The sequence below is a fragment of the Galdieria sulphuraria genome (assembly GCF_000341285.1).
Source record: "Galdieria sulphuraria unplaced genomic scaffold scaf_7, whole genome shotgun sequence".
Taxonomy (NCBI): Eukaryota; Rhodophyta; class Bangiophyceae; order Galdieriales; family Galdieriaceae; genus Galdieria; species Galdieria sulphuraria.
Window position 1 is genome coordinate 227,778 of NW_005178468.1, and position 16,100 is coordinate 243,877.

At 38.1% G+C, this 16,100-nt stretch overlaps 9 protein-coding genes and 1 non-coding gene across 10 annotated transcripts; 4 read left to right on the plus strand and 6 right to left on the minus strand.

The window, feature by feature from the left end:
• Positions 1-33: 33 nt before the first annotated feature.
• On the plus strand, positions 34-2,214 carry Gasu_12870 (chaperonin GroEL). The gene is made up of 3 exons (XM_005708080.1): positions 34-475; positions 523-876; positions 931-2,214. The coding sequence occupies exons 1-3, from the start codon at positions 182-184 to the stop codon at positions 2,134-2,136; spliced, it is 1,854 nt and encodes a 617-aa protein (XP_005708137.1). The 5' UTR covers positions 34-181; the 3' UTR covers positions 2,137-2,214.
• A 539-nt stretch (positions 2,215-2,753) lies between these two features.
• Positions 2,754-4,384, plus strand: Gasu_12880 (dCMP deaminase). The gene is made up of 3 exons (XM_005708081.1): positions 2,754-2,940; positions 2,995-3,168; positions 3,218-4,384. The coding sequence occupies exons 1-3, from the start codon at positions 2,764-2,766 to the stop codon at positions 3,833-3,835; spliced, it is 969 nt and encodes a 322-aa protein (XP_005708138.1). The 5' UTR covers positions 2,754-2,763; the 3' UTR covers positions 3,836-4,384.
• Gasu_12890 (uncharacterized protein) lies at positions 3,159-5,963 on the minus strand. Its single transcript, XM_005708082.1, has one exon. The coding sequence runs from the start codon at positions 5,953-5,955 to the stop codon at positions 3,832-3,834; it is 2,124 nt and encodes a 707-aa protein (XP_005708139.1). The 5' UTR covers positions 5,956-5,963; the 3' UTR covers positions 3,159-3,831.
• Positions 5,964-5,968: 5 nt separating this feature from the next.
• Gasu_12900 (magnesium chelatase subunit H) lies at positions 5,969-10,413 on the minus strand. The gene has a single exon (XM_005708083.1). The coding sequence runs from the start codon at positions 10,352-10,354 to the stop codon at positions 6,032-6,034; it is 4,323 nt and encodes a 1,440-aa protein (XP_005708140.1). The 5' UTR covers positions 10,355-10,413; the 3' UTR covers positions 5,969-6,031.
• Positions 10,414-10,488: 75 nt separating this feature from the next.
• Gasu_12910 (uncharacterized protein) lies at positions 10,489-11,783 on the minus strand. Its single transcript, XM_005708084.1, has 2 exons — positions 11,570-11,783; positions 10,489-11,518 (listed from the first exon to the last, which is right to left on the minus strand). Exons 1-2 carry the CDS (start codon positions 11,653-11,655, stop codon positions 10,936-10,938), a joined length of 669 nt encoding a protein of 222 aa, XP_005708141.1. The 5' UTR covers positions 11,656-11,783; the 3' UTR covers positions 10,489-10,935.
• Positions 11,742-11,813, minus strand: Gasu_nc0011. The gene has a single exon. It is a non-coding gene; the product is annotated as a tRNA-Asp (tRNA).
• Positions 11,814-11,963: 150 nt separating this feature from the next.
• Gasu_12920 (uncharacterized protein) lies at positions 11,964-12,654 on the plus strand. Its single transcript, XM_005708085.1, has one exon. It carries the CDS (start codon positions 11,991-11,993, stop codon positions 12,624-12,626), a length of 636 nt encoding a protein of 211 aa, XP_005708142.1. The 5' UTR covers positions 11,964-11,990; the 3' UTR covers positions 12,627-12,654.
• A 9-nt stretch (positions 12,655-12,663) lies between these two features.
• Gasu_12930 (40S ribosomal protein S8) lies at positions 12,664-13,453 on the minus strand. Its single transcript, XM_005708086.1, has 4 exons — positions 13,397-13,453; positions 12,962-13,335; positions 12,841-12,909; positions 12,664-12,794 (listed from the first exon to the last, which is right to left on the minus strand). The coding sequence occupies exons 1-4, from the start codon at positions 13,398-13,400 to the stop codon at positions 12,714-12,716; spliced, it is 528 nt and encodes a 175-aa protein (XP_005708143.1). The 5' UTR covers positions 13,401-13,453; the 3' UTR covers positions 12,664-12,713.
• Positions 13,454-13,457: 4 nt separating this feature from the next.
• On the minus strand, positions 13,458-14,333 carry Gasu_12940 (uncharacterized protein). Its single transcript, XM_005708087.1, has one exon. The coding sequence runs from the start codon at positions 14,306-14,308 to the stop codon at positions 13,580-13,582; it is 729 nt and encodes a 242-aa protein (XP_005708144.1). The 5' UTR covers positions 14,309-14,333; the 3' UTR covers positions 13,458-13,579.
• A 180-nt stretch (positions 14,334-14,513) lies between these two features.
• On the plus strand, positions 14,514-16,074 carry Gasu_12950 (acetylornithine aminotransferase). Its single transcript, XM_005708088.1, has one exon. The coding sequence runs from the start codon at positions 14,534-14,536 to the stop codon at positions 15,935-15,937; it is 1,404 nt and encodes a 467-aa protein (XP_005708145.1). The 5' UTR covers positions 14,514-14,533; the 3' UTR covers positions 15,938-16,074.
• The last annotated feature ends 26 nt before the right edge of the window (positions 16,075-16,100 follow it).

A 16,100-nucleotide genomic window follows, 5' to 3' on the forward strand; every position in this document is an offset into this window, starting at 1 on the left:
TATAACTTGTATCATTCATTCTTTTCTCTATTCAGCTCTTCTTGATATTTCTCATTGAACTAGAAACTTCCAAAATGAGGATGTAATAGCAAATGCCGTTGCATCAAGGCCGTCGATAAAATTTCCATTCCTATAGTTGTGTTTTAGACTGTTGGTGGGTTTAGGTGGTTTTGATTGTCATATGCAGAAAGGAACCAGACTCGTTTACAGTGCTACAAGAAATTTACTTGCAGGATGTAACATACGAGCGAATATTTCGTCTTCCGTCAAATATTGTCAGGTCCAATCGAAAGCAGCCTCCACTTTCAGTGCTCTTAAAATCGGTCACAATGAGAAACGTTCAATAATCGAATCATCCAAGTATCCTAGTTTATTTCTAACGAGGAATTTTGCAACTGGAAAGGATCTTCGATTTGCTACGGAAGCTAGGAATTTGATGTTGAAAGGTGTTGATTCTCTGGCAGATGCTGTGGAGGTAAGAAAAGACAGCTGTTAGGGATATCAACTATAAACATAGTATAGGTTACTTTGGGTCCAAAAGGTAGAAATGTTATCATTGAGCAATCTTTTGGGGCTCCGAAAATTACCAAAGATGGAGTTACTGTGGCTAAGAACATAGAATTCAAGGATAAGCATATGAATTTGGGAGCTCAGTTAGTTCGTTCAGTAGCCAACGCAACAAACGATATTGCTGGAGATGGAACGACTACAGCAACTGTACTTGCTCGAGCTATTTATGCAGAAGGAATCAAGGCAGTAGCTGCTGGAATGAATCCTATGGATGTGAAGAGAGGAATTGATCAAGCAGTGAAGGCTGTGACAGAGAAGCTAAGAGCCATGTCTAGGAAGATCAACTCTAAAGAAGAGATACAACAAGTGAGTATTTATAGGATTGGATAAAGTTGGATTGGTCAAAGTATAGTCGAATAGGTTGCCACAATATCCGCAAATGGAGACGAAGAAATTGGCAGTTTAATTGCCAAAGCTATGGAAGCAGTTGGAAGAGAAGGCACTATTACTGTTTCAGATGGAAAGACTGTAGAGAATGAGTTGGAAGTAGTCGAAGGACTCAAGTTTGATCGTGGATATATTTCTCCTTATTTTGTTACTGATGCAAAGACTCAAAAGTGTGAATTTGAGAATCCAGTTATATTGTGTGTAGAGAAGAAGATATCTTCAGTTAATGCTATGCTTCCTTTACTTGAAAATGTTATTCGTTCACAACGACCTTTGCTCATCATAGCAGAAGATGTGGAGTCAGAAGCATTGGCAACTTTGGTAGTAAACAAATTGAGAGGAGGCATCAAAGTTTGTGCTGTCAAGGCTCCTGGATTTGGAGAGAATAGAAAAGCCAATCTACAAGACATTTGTGTATTAACTGGTGGACAGTTGGTTAGTGATGACTTGGATGTCAAGTTGGAGAATGTGGACATGTCTATGCTTGGCCAAGCTAAGAAGATTTCCATTTCAAAGGACGATACTATTATTTTGGATGGTCAAGGAGACAAACGAATGATTCAAGAACGTTGTGATATGTTACGAGACATGATTGACAAGTCCTCTTCTGAATATGAAAAGGAAAAGTTACAAGAAAGGTTGGCCAAGTTATCCGGTGGAGTTGCAGTTTTGAAAGTTGGAGGTTCTTCTGAAGTGGAAGTAAATGAGAAGAAGGATCGCATTAACGATGCGTTGAATGCAACGAGAGCAGCAGTTGAAGAAGGAATTGTGCCTGGTGGTGGAAGTGCACTTTTATATGCTTCTCGAGATGCTTTAAAGGATGCTCAAGGAAAGAACTTTGATCAGAATGTTGGTATAGATATTGTACGCAGAGCATTAAGGAAACCTACTCTAGCTATTGCCAAGAATGCTGGTGTAGAAGGTTCTGTAGTTGTTGAACGTTTATTACAATCCAAGGATATGATTGGTTATGATGCAGCCAAGGATCAGTATTGTGACCTGGTTCAGGCGGGAATTATTGACCCAACAAAGGTTGTTCGTACAGCCTTGGAAAGAGCTGCAAGTGTAGCAGGTCTAATGACTACCACTGAATGTATGGTAGTTGAGTTGCCAAAGGAAGAAGAAAACTCTCATGGCGCTGCTGGAGCAGGTGGCATGGGAGGAATGGATATGTATTAATCTTATATAAGAAATCGATAGGATAACAATAAAGAAGCTTCGTTATGCTTGTTCAAGTTGAACTAGTAATAACCTGTATTTTATAACTAAGTATAAGTCATATAACTAAAATGCTTGTGACTTATCTCACACATTAAGTTTGGATTTCAATGAAATGATGGATGGATTGGGTTTGTGATGGAAGAAGATATGATGGACAGGGAAGACGAGACAGGAGAAGAGTCTATGAAGGTTTCTGAAAGTGTTTCAGGGTTTCCTGGTGAGTTGGAGAAACCACATAGAATTCCAAACTTTACTCGACCAACCGAAGATGACTTTGACGAAGAGTAAGTCTTCATGTCTTCCCTTATTGCATTCTCTTTTTTAAGAGAAACTTTGCTAGTCTTTGGTTTTCAATTGAATAGAAGAACTGGTTGCTATTCTTTTGTTTTTTGGGAAAAAGATATCGAAACTTGTTGTTTAGTGTTGTTTCCCTTTTATTTGGTTGAGTTTCATCTCAAATATATATTTTTATCTCATTTTCAGAAAAGGTTTCCTTATCTTCCCTTGTTGTAGAATGTAGAAGAATAAATAATATTATAGTTTAGAGTACTCAACAGTGTGTTCAAGAAACGCCTCTTTATATCAATGATTATTGGAATCATTGGAACTACTTGTGCTGGCAAAAAGACTTTGGTGAAGATACTTGTGGAGGAGCATAAGTTTGTGAAATATGAAACTGACTGTGGCGTAGTTGATAAGTTGGTAAAGGAAGGTTGGAAAAAAGATTGCTTTATTGTTGTTGTTTTGAATTGTTGGCAACAAGTAACGTATATTTCTCGTTCCTGTTGAGAGTCGTAGTAAGACTTTATTGGATAGTTGACACTCTTGAGAAAGCGTCCTTTCTTTCTTCTCGTATCGATAGATGCACCTCTATGGTTACGGTTTAAAAGAGCTTCGGAGGTTTTATGTTGTACTTCTTTGGAAACTTTTGTGAAGGAACACGATCGAGAGCTTGTTGACACTAGTTTTTGTAGCTGTGGAAAACACAAAGTATGTAGAATAAGCAAGTCATCTTTTGTATTTTTCACGTTTCTGTTAGTTGAACAAAACAAATCATCACTGGGAACTATCGAGACTTGGTAGTTTAATGCGTTCTGCCGATATTCAGTTATTCAACGACGATACTTTGGATGTTTTGCGAAACAAAGTTATTTCTATTAGAATAGCAAATCCAGAAAGATTGCGACCTTCTTGGAATACTTACTTTATTAGGATTGCATATTTGGCTGCCACTCGTAGTAACTGTATGAAGCGACGAGTAGGAGCATTGGTTGTTCGTGATAATCGAATAGTATCGACTGGATATAATGGAACTCCTATTGGAACTACCAACTGCAATGACTCTGGTTGTCTTCGATGCAATAGTTTTACAACTGCAGGACATAACTTGGATGAATGTCTTTGTCTTCACGCGGAAGAGAACGCAATCATCGAAGCAGGAAGAGAACGTTGTAAAAATGCTACTCTATATTCCAATGTATTTCCTTGTCTTTCATGTGCCAAAAAAATCGTTCAAGCAGGCATTTCCAAAGTTGTTTATCATTCTGAATATTCCATCGATATTGCGGCAAAGAAACTTTTCCAAGCAGCTAATATTGAAGTTGTTCAAATCTTTGACGAGAGTTTGACTGCACTACCCGATGGAATATACTCCTAATCAGTAAGAACCAGTTCTTCTACCAAGTCTTCGTCGTTGGATATTGAATCTTTTCCATTTTCCCATGACTGTTCCTCTCTCTTCATTCTTTTCTCCTCCTTCAATGAAGTGGCATTTGATTGAATCCATGGTTCCTCCAAGTCTATAATGGTAGATGTTAAAAGTTTTTCCTCTTTGATTACTCTTCGTTGTTCTAAATCGAAGAACATTTCCATCGGTGTCTTTTCTTCAGAAGAAAACCCAAGTGGGGAACACAATGTTTCACTTTTCAATTGTGTTGGCCCACAATTTGACTGTCTTCGAAGTTTCCTAATCAAATTAGCATTCTCTTCCAATTGTTGTGTCAATTCCTTCATGATTTGACGAAACTTGGATACCTTGGTTTCCTTCATAAAGTCATTCAAAGAAATCATCGTTGGAACAATCAACTCGGGAAATGCAACATTTCTAGATAATATTGAAAAATGTTCTGCAAGTAAATAGACTACTTGAGAAACAACTCCATCACGAAAGGCTCTAGTATTTAATTGCCGTTGTGGTATTCTTAAAATAGTTCTCCAAATCAGTGGCTTATCTTTTACATCACTACTAGTTGGTTTCCTTTTCAATTCGGCACAAAAAAGCACACGAACCAAACTACTTGAAAGAGGAATATAAAGATTGGATTGTTTCATTAAATCATTTAGAAAGTGAATGCAATGGAATAACAATCCAAACGAATGAGGTGAATATGAATATTGAACAACTCCCAATACAATTTGGACATAAGGATAAATAAGTGCTCTCAACTGATCTTTGCCTGGATACGAAGATAGAACCATTCCATATAGCCGAAGTTGATTGACAAACTGCCAATTTTCTACCAAATGACGAAATTCCTTTGCTTCCGAAGTAATGACTCGTTTCAAAGTAATGGCGAGCTCTCGCAAGTGAACAAATATGGAAGAGTAAGAAGTTCCCATATCCACTCCAAACAAATCAACCAAACTATTCGCAGCAAATAGAATAACAGGAAGTCTACGAAGGTTTCCTTGTTTACCAATTTCGTCCCTAAAAGATGACTGCATTTTCTTCAATATTCTTGATAAATATTTCTCAGAGTCATATAAAGACCAACAGTATAAAGTAAAGTATGCCATTCCTCTGGTGTTTTCCTCTTCTGCATACGCCCAAGTGGAAACGACAGTTTTGATCCAAGCGCGAGCAAATGGGACCAACTTGAGTAGATAAGGTGAACATCTTCGGGCAATCTTCAATAAATACCTCTTCATTCCTTCATTAGAAACAGTTTCTAATAACAATCTTAGATAATAGAAGAACACTTTCATTGGAGATCGTAGACTTTTCCATCTCTTAGAAGATGGAAACTTCCAGTGCTCCAAGTTCTTAGGTTCATTCAAAGCCATCTTGTCCAGTTTGTCTAAGCCTTCAATTCCTAATAAATGATCCAATGACTTTGGAATAAGCTCCAAGCATAGCTTCATACTATTTTGATAAACTCGCAAGTTGATAAAATGAATACCATGAGAAATAAACCCAGTTTCAACCAAATGCATATCGTCTAGTGAATGAAGTTGACCTTTCCTATTCAAAAGAGTTGCTTTATTATCGCCGGTATTTGCTTCATTGGAAGTGGTTGAAGCAATCGTAGACAACTGATTCGACTCGATAATCGTACAAGCTGCACGAAAAATCTTAATCAAACAAGTTATATTGGCTCTTGAACACTTTTTGTGCTCAATTTGTTCCTGTAAAGTTTGTAGTAACTCACTGTCAACTCTAATGGCGACGTCTGACGAAGATACAATTTCTTCCATCTCCCCTTTTTCGTTGAGGTCCATATCAGTCAAATGATTGGAAAACTCTTCAGAAACTACGTTATTGTTCTTCACTTGAAAAGGTTGTTCTCCTTCTATCGAATTATTGTTGTTGACTTGAAGAGGAGGCTGTGAAACCTTTGACACCTCTTCTTCTGCTTTAGTTCTTTCTCTCGTATGACTAGAATTGGTAACGTCCTCACTACCTTGTAAAATATCAAAGAGTTGGTCCAGACTCATACTATCTATTTTACTCGATATAGTCGACTTATTCTTCTTCTTTGTCGTCGATGTCTTGGACATGGTTTCTTCCATCAGGGGAAATTATCTTCACAATGGAAAAAGCTGTTTTATATTATATCATTGCACAAGGATTCAATTACTCTATTCCTTCTATTCTATCTTCAACTTCTTGATAAAGCTCTCTCAATCTTGCTATATTCTCTTCTGATGTCTCCCAATATTGTCTACCATTTGCTTCCAATAAAGTGCTTATCATTTGACGAAAAGAATTGGGATTCATATTCATCAATCTCTTCCGCATACTCTCATCTTTTACAAATGTATCGTTTGCCTCTTCATAAACCCAGTTGTCTACAGCTCCAGCTGAAGCAGACCAACCCATTGTATTCCTTAATCTCTTGCTTAGCTCTCTTGCTCCTTCATAGCCAGAAGAAAGCATTCCTTCATACCACTTTGGATTCAAAAGTTTCGTTCTTGTATCCAAACGAACCATTTCATCTAGACTCCTTACCTGAGCATTGGCTGTTGTGGTATCTGCAATGTAAGAAACTGGCTTCTTCTTGTCCGTTCTCAAACTTTGCACCAGTTTGGTAGGATCAGCATCAAAATAATGACTTACATCTGTCAAAGAGATTTCGGATGAGTCTAGATTTTGAAATGTTACGGAAGCACTTTTTAAAACCGTCTCAAACAAGTCTTTTTTCTGTTCCATGATTCCTGGACGATCAGAATTGAATGCAAAACTTTTTCTTGAAATATACATATCGTGAAGTTGTTTCTCATCTTCCCATCCACCATTCTCTATAGCAATACCAATATTACTGGAATAAGAACCAGAAGAATTGGAAAATATTCGACTAGCAGCATCACGAATGGAACAATTCCATTCCTTTGCTTGCATCAAAGCATGTTTTCGAATATAATTGGACTCCAAAGGTTCATCAGCTTCAGCTGCCATTTTAATACCGCGATCAAGCAAAGACATTTGATTGATAAACAAGTCACGGAAAACTCCAGAACAATTCACAACAACGTCAATTCTTGGTCGACCCAACTCTTCTAAAGATACCAGTCTCAGTTTGTTAATTCTTCCCAACTGATCCGGTTCAGGTTGTACTCCTACCAACCAAAGAACTTGAGCAAGAGACTCTCCATATGTCTTAATATTATCAGTTCCCCATAATACCATAGCAATAGTTTCTGGATAAGTTTCCTTATCTTCACTTTCCAAACGATAACGTTCCAAAAGACGGTCTACAACTATCTTTGCAGTCTTTATGGCTGCATTGGTTGGAATACTTTGTGGATCCAAAGCATGAATATTCTTTCCTGTTGGTAATACATCGGGATTACGAATAGGATCTCCTCCAGGACCAGGAATAACATATTCTCCATTTAATGCTTTAACAAGAGAAGAAAGTTCCTGATCAGATACCAACTGCTGTAAACAGAATTGCAAATATTTTACTATGGGTTTCATATCTTCTTCAGAATAGGAACCAAACCCATACTTTTCAAGTATACTTTTCCAAGGAGACTGTTTCTTGGAAAACCAATCTGTGAGAAATCCAATGGCTACCTTTTCAACTCTTCCTTCTTCATTAACGGCATGATTAACTATGCTATGTACCGTTTCTCGACAAGCCAATGTAATAGTCTGAAGAAGCTCAACATCATTTAAAACACCTCGGTCTGCATTCGAATATATCTCTTCAATATTTCTATCGATGGACTCGGCAAGTATTCTTGGGATGGACTTCATAGGTTCTTTTTCTTCTTCGGGTCTATCAATACATGCAATATTGACCAGAGTAGCTACAGCTTCTTCTGCAGTAGGAGGTCTTCCAATAGTATGCAAACCACAAGGAAGTAGTCGAGACTCAATTTCCATTAGTCTACGATATATTATTCCAACCAACTGATCTCGTTGTTCTGTGCTCAGATTATTTGCATCTGAGTCGTTAGTAAATGCAATGTCCTTTTCAAAATTACATTGTTTTGCTTTCTCCAAAATACTGTTACATATTTGTGCTGCTCGCATAGATGAATTCTTCAAACTTTGATAGGAAGAAACCAATTCCGACAATTCTTTCAATCCCTTGTATAATCCTGCATTCTCTGCTGGTGGAGTGAGATAAGAGATACAACTAGCATATGATCTCCTTTTGGCGATAGTAGCTTCTGAAGGATTATTCGCAGCATAATAATAAATATTAGGAATGGAATATATTAGACGATCAGGATAACAAGAAGCTGCCATTCCTACTTGTTTTCCAGGCATGAACTCCAAAGAGCCATGTGTTCCGAAATGTAATACAGCATCAGCTTGAAATATTCTTTCTAAATAAGTGTAATACGCAGCAAAACCATGATGAGGACTAGCACTTTTAGAAAATAAAAGTCTCATAGGATCTCCTTCATAGCCAAAAGAAGGTTGAACACCAACAAACACATTTCCATAGTGTTTGCCAAAAATCAACAAATGACGACCATCGGAATTCAAATAACCAGGAGGCTTTCCCCAATTGGCTTCCAAATCTTCAGAATATTCACAAAGTTGTCGATACTCATCTACGCTCATTCGATAAGCTATATTCAATTCTGGAGAAGTTAATTGAGCTTCCTTGTCATGAACTATTTCATTCAATAATTCTACCGGTGAAGCTGGAATAGGTCCAACATCATAGCCCTGTTCTTTTAGGGCTTCCAATACGCGATAAATACTGCCAAATACATCTAAATAAGCAGCAGTACCAACATTTCCTTTGTCAGGTGGAAAAGAAAACACTGTAATAGCCAACTTCTTTTGACAAGTAGGAATTTTACCAAGACGAGCCCATTTCAAGGCTCGCTGTGCAAGAATATTCACACGATCATAAAGAGGAATAGAACGCCCAGTAGGTCCATCTCTTCCAGAATATATCAAAGGCTCTATTGCACCATCCAACTCAGGAAGGGAAATTTGCAAAGCTACTTGAATAGGATGAAGGCCAAGATCACTATCTTCCCATTCTTCTGTCGTTTGGAAAACTAAAGGAACCGAACACAAGTAAGGCCTATTTAACTTTTGTAACGCTTCAACTGCCTTGCGATGGTCTTGTCGAGCAGGTCCTCCAACTAGTGCAAACCCTGTTAGGGATACTACTGAATCCACCACAGGATTCGAAGTACATTTTCCATTCATATCCAATGCATAAAAATACTTCTCTATAGGTATAGCAAAGTCTAAACCTCCACTAAACACGGGAATGATCTTTGCTCCAAGTGCTTCCAGTTCCTGACAGATAGAAACATAATGACAATCATCTCCAGTAATCAGGTGAGTTCTTTGCATAAGAAGACCAATTACGGGAGAAGAATTGTTGAGTCCTGCAAGTGGTGCATGTTCCTTATTATACCAATTCCAGTATTCTCTGGCATCTTCAAACATCTTTGGAGCTACAGGATGCCATATACCAATATCAGGATATACAACAGGATCCTGAACAACACCAATGGATATATTCTTAGTAGAAGAAACATATTGTCTAGCAATCATAAGAAGAAAATTTTCAATGTTCTCTGGAGAACCTCCAAGCCAATATTGAAAGCTCAACATAAATGAACGTGCATCTTGTGCCTTATCACTAGGCAAATATTTAAGAACTTTGGGAAGAGTTCTCAACATTTTCAACATTCCTTCTTCAAAGGATGCACCACTCTCCTTACGTTTCTTTCTCATAAATTGGGCAATAGCTGACTTGCTCTGTCCTAAGCGAGATAGTGAAAAAGAACCCAATTTGTTTAGTCTCATCACTTCTGGCATAGAAGGAAAAACAATACAAGCATCCAGTTGATCTCTATAAGGCTGCACCGCTTCAACAACCTTTTCAGCCAACTCTTGAACAAATATTAAAGAACCAATAAAGATATTTGCAGAGGCTATATCTTTCTTAAACATTTCCAAATTTTCTGCTGACCTCAACTCTTCCAAAAGATAACCTGAAACTTGAAAAGAGATATTTCTATCGCTCGCATGAATAGATTTGACGGCAGCGGTGATAGCCGATTGATATTGTGACTCCAAGACAACATAGACCAGTCTTACTATTTTTCTATCTGACACAGAAGGAGGTTCTACTCTTCTTACAGTGGGACTAGAACTCGTATAAAGCCCCGATTCTCCCAAGGAAGCTTTTACATTGTAAACAGAAACGTCACTTAACTCTCTTCGATCTGCTCGTACACTATGAACAGTGCATCTACTTGTTTTCAGTCCCTTCAAACCGAAGAAAGATGTTGCTACGAGGTTCTTGTCCTTGCCAACTGGTTGACAAAGTTGCCTTTGACAAGAGTGACAAGTCCACTTGGTACAAGTGGTAAAACTGAAACAACTCAAAGGTTTCTCAAAAACAAACGAAACTTTTCTCCCTTGAAAAACATAAAACTCAACAGCCCCCTCATTCAAAGACTTTAACATTCTCCTTTATACACAACTTGAAGACCGTTTGGAAAAGAATATCCAAACTGCCCAATTGCAGCTCAGATGTTATTCAGATCACTGGGAGGAGAACGCATTTGAGCCAGTCGATGGAATTTGGATAAGATTCTCTCATAGAAACGATCAATTACAAACTCCTTCTATGAAGAGGAAAAGCAAATGTAAACAAAAGTATTTTCATGATAGTTTTTAATATATTCTATAATTATAGAAAACAACTTTTGCAAAATAAATAGGAGGTGGGGGATGTTAGGGACTGCACTGTCTTCTCAGTGGATAGCAACCTTGGCAGTCTCTTGTAACAAAACATATATTTCTTATACTTGCAGAAAAATGGCTGAATAACAACAATTGGTTCGTTGTATCTCTAGAATAACCAACTAGAACATCCTCTGGAGGAGCTTTCTTCCGACATTTTGCCACGAGATTGCTGCATTCTACAATGGGTTGGTTGATTCGTTGATGGACAAGTATGAGATATTCTATCGTTCCTAATGGAAGGGCAAAAGTTTTCAAATGTTATCAACCCATGAAAACATAGCGAGCTGATATTTGGACGACTAAGCGTTGCTTGGTTGTGTCCAACATTGACGATCCATTTTAGACATCGTGTACATATAATAGCCCAACCCGACTGGAATGGAATGAATAGATATCAAGTCCAAGCCATATGGATTCTCGTTTTTTTCCTCTTTCAATTTTCGCAAATATCTAGACCTAAAGAAAGGCTGAATAAATGAAATATGGAAATAAAAGCCTTTCGGGCGTAAAATTCTTTGAATTCCTGACAACATAAGGTCCACGTCTTTTTTCGTCGTATCACTTGGATTCCAGGGATCTCCTTCATCAGCAATCAAAGACTCAAAAGTACCTTTATCAACAACTACATCGAACTGATCACACTCGAAAATCTGTGGCAGCTCCCGAACATCCCCAAGTACCCACTTCAAGCAAGGAACGGAGGCATAGCGCCGTTTCATATTATCAATTGCTACGTCACTAAAGTCAATAGAAGTAACTTTGTGATAACCTCTCTGATACAAATCGTAGGAAAGACTAGAACTCCCACAACCCAAGACCAATATTGAAAACTCAGGTTCTAGCAACGAACAGAGGTCCGCAGCAAAAGCGTCAAAAGATCCCCTAAAACAAGTTTGTAAAGAAGGAGGAAAGCATTTTTAACAATATACCCACATCCACTCGTAACTATCTTCGGTTTGAAAACGAGAGTTCCAGTAAGTTTGTGTTTTGTAATCTGCCGCTCTTTTTGGAATAGTCATCCTAGTTGTTACAGTAAAAATAATGTCATTGATTATTCTGTAGCCCAAAAACGTAGAAAAAAAAGTAAGGAGCTACGAGAATTTGCCGCTCGCGCTGGGAATCGAACCCAGGTCTCTCGCACGACAAACGAGGGTACTTACCACTATACTACGCGAGCTCCTCTATAGGGGTGGAGAAATTATGACTAATCAATGAATTTAGATTGGCAACTGGATTGTAGAAAACTGGATCCAACTAATCATCTTTCAAAGAAAGTCAAGTTGATTTTGAAAACATATATTACTCTTCTATATTTGTTCGAAGTTGGAGATTGTTTTGCAAGACAATGTCATTGATGGGATTCTTGTGTCACAACTGTATTGTTTCGGCATGGAACATATCTCTTCTCAATTCTTCCACTTGCGCTCGTTTATCCAAAAGTTTTCGTTCTTGGCAGATAAGACACCAAACTCGAATAAAGACTTGCTTTCCAAAACAGTGGGTTTGCTGTCAATCACCGGTTGATCCAGCAAGACCTCGGTTTCGTATCAGGGAAGAGGAAGATAATTCACCGAAGCAGCTCCAAGAAGATGAAATAGAATCAATCAATAGTCAGTTGAAAAAGGAGATTGAAGAGACACGAAGAAGACTTGGGCTTGAAGAGAAATCTGGAAAGCCAAGAAAAGAACTGTTGGAAACGGACAAAGTGGAAGATGTGTCCCTGTGGAACATTTTGATTGCAAGTGTTATTGCTAGTTTGTTGGCAGTTTCACTCGATATGTTTGCTTTGAAAGTTTACAGTTACGTTGGCTCACATCCTAGGTCGCAAACTGATATGTATATCGTTGAGAGACTGAGTGGTGTAATACGTTTGGTACTTGTCGGTTTCTCTTCACTTGCAGGTGGTATTGTATCTATTGTTGCGTTAGGCTTGTGCTTGCTTTTCTTACAGACAAGCTTGAAAAAGTTGATGGGTTTATTTTCTTCATAAACAGGAAAGTATTGTGGTCAGCATATGAAAAAAATATTTATTGCTTGCCGGATTTCTTACGACGTTGCATCTGGCGTTGATAAAATTCTAGTTCTTTTGCTTCCAAAATATATCCATCGCATCGTCCACATTGGCCAGGCCTCGAAGTAACTCTAGCCAACAACTTTCCTGTTGAAAACTGATCTAACAATGCTTTTTCAACTGGTCGGCTAACAGCTGAAACTTTCTGCTTATCTACAGCCTTTGTAGTTGTCTGTGACTGTTCTTCTTGTTGTGCATCATCCTGAATGGCGTTAAGAATAGAAAATCAATAGACAAAGAAAAGACAGCATTACCTTCTTCTTCTTTCCTATTTCTATACCATAATGTTGCGAATACCATTGTCGGAACGGAGTAGCATCGATCTGAACGATGCAACCTTTGACTAGTGTATTGGTCCTTACAAGTTCATTATTTGACGCGTTATAGACGACGGCTACAATCCTCGTCTTCCTGCTAGTAGATTCAGATCCCCAAGAGAAGTTACCCGTGTCCAAACGAAGTGCTCGAAACTTGTAGTTGCCTCCTCTCACTCGAACAGGACGTACTGCTTTAGGACCCAACTTGGTGTTGGCAGGTTGTCGTCCCAAGTTATACTTTCGCTTCTTTCTCCATACTGCCTTTTTACCTCCTGTAAGGCGACGCTTATGGAGCGTGTCTCGAGTAATACCTAATCAAGAAAAGTGGATAGATATGAGTTTGATAAATGCTATTGCTCCTTTTCAACTAACCCATAAACGATCACACGCCGTATAACGACGATAATTCCCAGAAATTAATGCGTTTCACATTTGATAATAAACAACATTTATTGTACAGAAAAAAGAAGGAAAATTCCTTTCTATTAGAATATGATTAATTTTGATATAACCAAGAATGCTTATGTACAAATAGACAACAAAAAAGGAATGGTCTCAACCTCTTTTCTCATATTCTCGTAGTTTCTCTTCCAACTGACCAATTTTACACTTTAATTCTTCATTTTCCCTTTCAAGTTGTTGCAAGCGTTCTATGTGTCTTTTCCTTGCATTCGCAGCAGACTTGCGATTCCTCAAAATACGTCTGAGAGTACGTTGCTCTGGTGTCAAACTCTTTAGAGCCTTCAAATGTTGCTTTCTTTGCTCTCTCAGTTCTTCTTCTGACTTTCCAGCTGATGAATTAAAAATAGGAGATTGTCCAACAGTTTCTAAAATTTCGTCTACCTGTGAAACTTGAATTCTTGAAGTCATGCACACTGCGGGAGCACTGGTGATGGAAGTATCAGAATATATAGCTTCATTTGTGACATTTGAACGAGCATAGGAGAAACGATGCAAATCATTCGTTTCAGATATCGAAACTGTATGAAAGCTACCAGTACTATCCGATGGCAAGTTAGCCTTATTCTGTTTTCTCCTTTTGATTCCCTCATGCCTGGGTTGTGTACGTTGCGGACCCGAATTTTCTGCTTGTGAAGTTTCAGACCAAACTCTATCTTTAGTTTCTATTTCCTTCATATCTTCCCAGTTATGTTCTACCAGCTCGTATAACAAGGGAAACTTTTCTTCTTCTATACTAGAAGGACTATAAAAAGGAAGCTCCCAACTATCATGTTCTGACATAATGCCTCCAGAGGAACACTTCTCTACAGATAAGCGTTCCATAACAATCCAAACATGCGTCGAGTATTTATATACAACTGTTTCTTTCGTCTGTATTTTTGGAATCGACCATATGGCTCTTTTCGTTTTGAGTCGTGTAATGACTACACATAGGCAGATCGACGAGTCTGATTGGGTCATCGAATATTCGTTTGTCCAATCAAAATCGAGCAAACAGAAATGTCGATTCCTCACGTGGACCATCCGATTTGATATGAAATAACGTGAATGATGGCTTTTTTATCCTCACCACAACTTTTCTTTGGAAAAGCCAAGACTAAAAAGGGAATGAATGATCAAAAGGAAAGAATATTGAGAAAGCGAATACATCTTTCGAGACACTGCACTACATTTTCTATTTATCTTAAAGAGATGGTCACAACCTCAAGTGATGCAACTAGCCAAGAGAACAGTGCGTTGGATAAGGTTTTGAGTGACTTTGACAAGTATGTAGTGAAAACATATAATAGACAGCCTTTATATTTCTCACATGGTAATGGTGCTTGGCTTTGGGATCAGGACGAACGCAAGTTGTTGGATTTTGTTGGAGGTATTGCCACTTGTAGCGTTGGTCACTGTCATCCAAAACTCATCGATGCCGTCCAACAGCAAATGAATAGTGTCCATCATGTATCCAACTTATATTATATTCCTCAGCAAGTAGAATTGGCAAAGTGGTTGGTGGAACACTCTTGTGCTGACAAAGTTTTCTTTTGTAATTCAGGAACAGAAGCTAATGAAGCAGCTATTAAGCTGGCAAGAAAATATGGTAAAGTTCGTTGGAATTGTAAAGAACCGATCATTATCAGTGCAAACAAGTCATTCCATGGAAGGACTTGTGGTTCTCTAAGTGCAACTGCTCAACCTAAATATCAATCCCATTTTTTACCTTTGTTACCGGGATTCCTTTATGTGGATTACAACGATACGTCATCTTTCTTAGAATTGGTTGATAACATAAAGTCTTCGGATGATCGAAGAATTGTGGGGGTAATGTTAGAAGCTGTTCAAGGAGAAGGTGGAGTTATGCCTGGAGATGAAAAGTTCTTTCAAACTGTTCGACAAGTTTGTAGTCAGATAGGAGCTTTGATGATATTAGATGAAGTTCAAGTAGGAATGGGAAGAACTGGAAGACTTTGGGGATATGAGCATTATCGTATTGAACCAGATATTTTCACTACAGCAAAGGGTCTTGCAGGTGGAGTTCCAATAGGAGCTATGTTGTGCCAATCTCACTGTGACTTGTTTGAACCCGGAGACCATGCAGCAACTTTTGGAGGAAATCCTTTATCTTGTGTAGCGGCATTATCAGTTTGTCACATTATTGAAGAAGAACAACTTATCGAAAATGCCAAAGAGAGAGGAATGGAGTTACAAATAGGTTTGGAAAAGTTGAAACAATCATATCCACAGTGTATTTCTCAAGTACGAGGATTGGGTTTATTAATAGGATTACAACTTAAAGATGGTTATACAGCATCTCAAGTCATTGATAGAGCACTTGAACAAAACTTATTAGTATTGTCTGCTGGTCCTCAAGTTGTACGATTGGCACCACCTCTGGTCATTACTCAAGAACAAGTGCAATTGGCTTTACATATCTTGAACAACGTTTTCAAAGAGTTAATCTAGTTGAAAGTAATAACATGGCATTTGTGGCCAATTTCTTGTCAAGTTATAATAATAAAATACGCAAGTCTTGGTTGTTCACCAGTCACTTGCAACAACAACATAGAGTAAGAAGTAACCTACAGACAAGTATATGTTCACTATTACACGTTACTATTCTATCAAC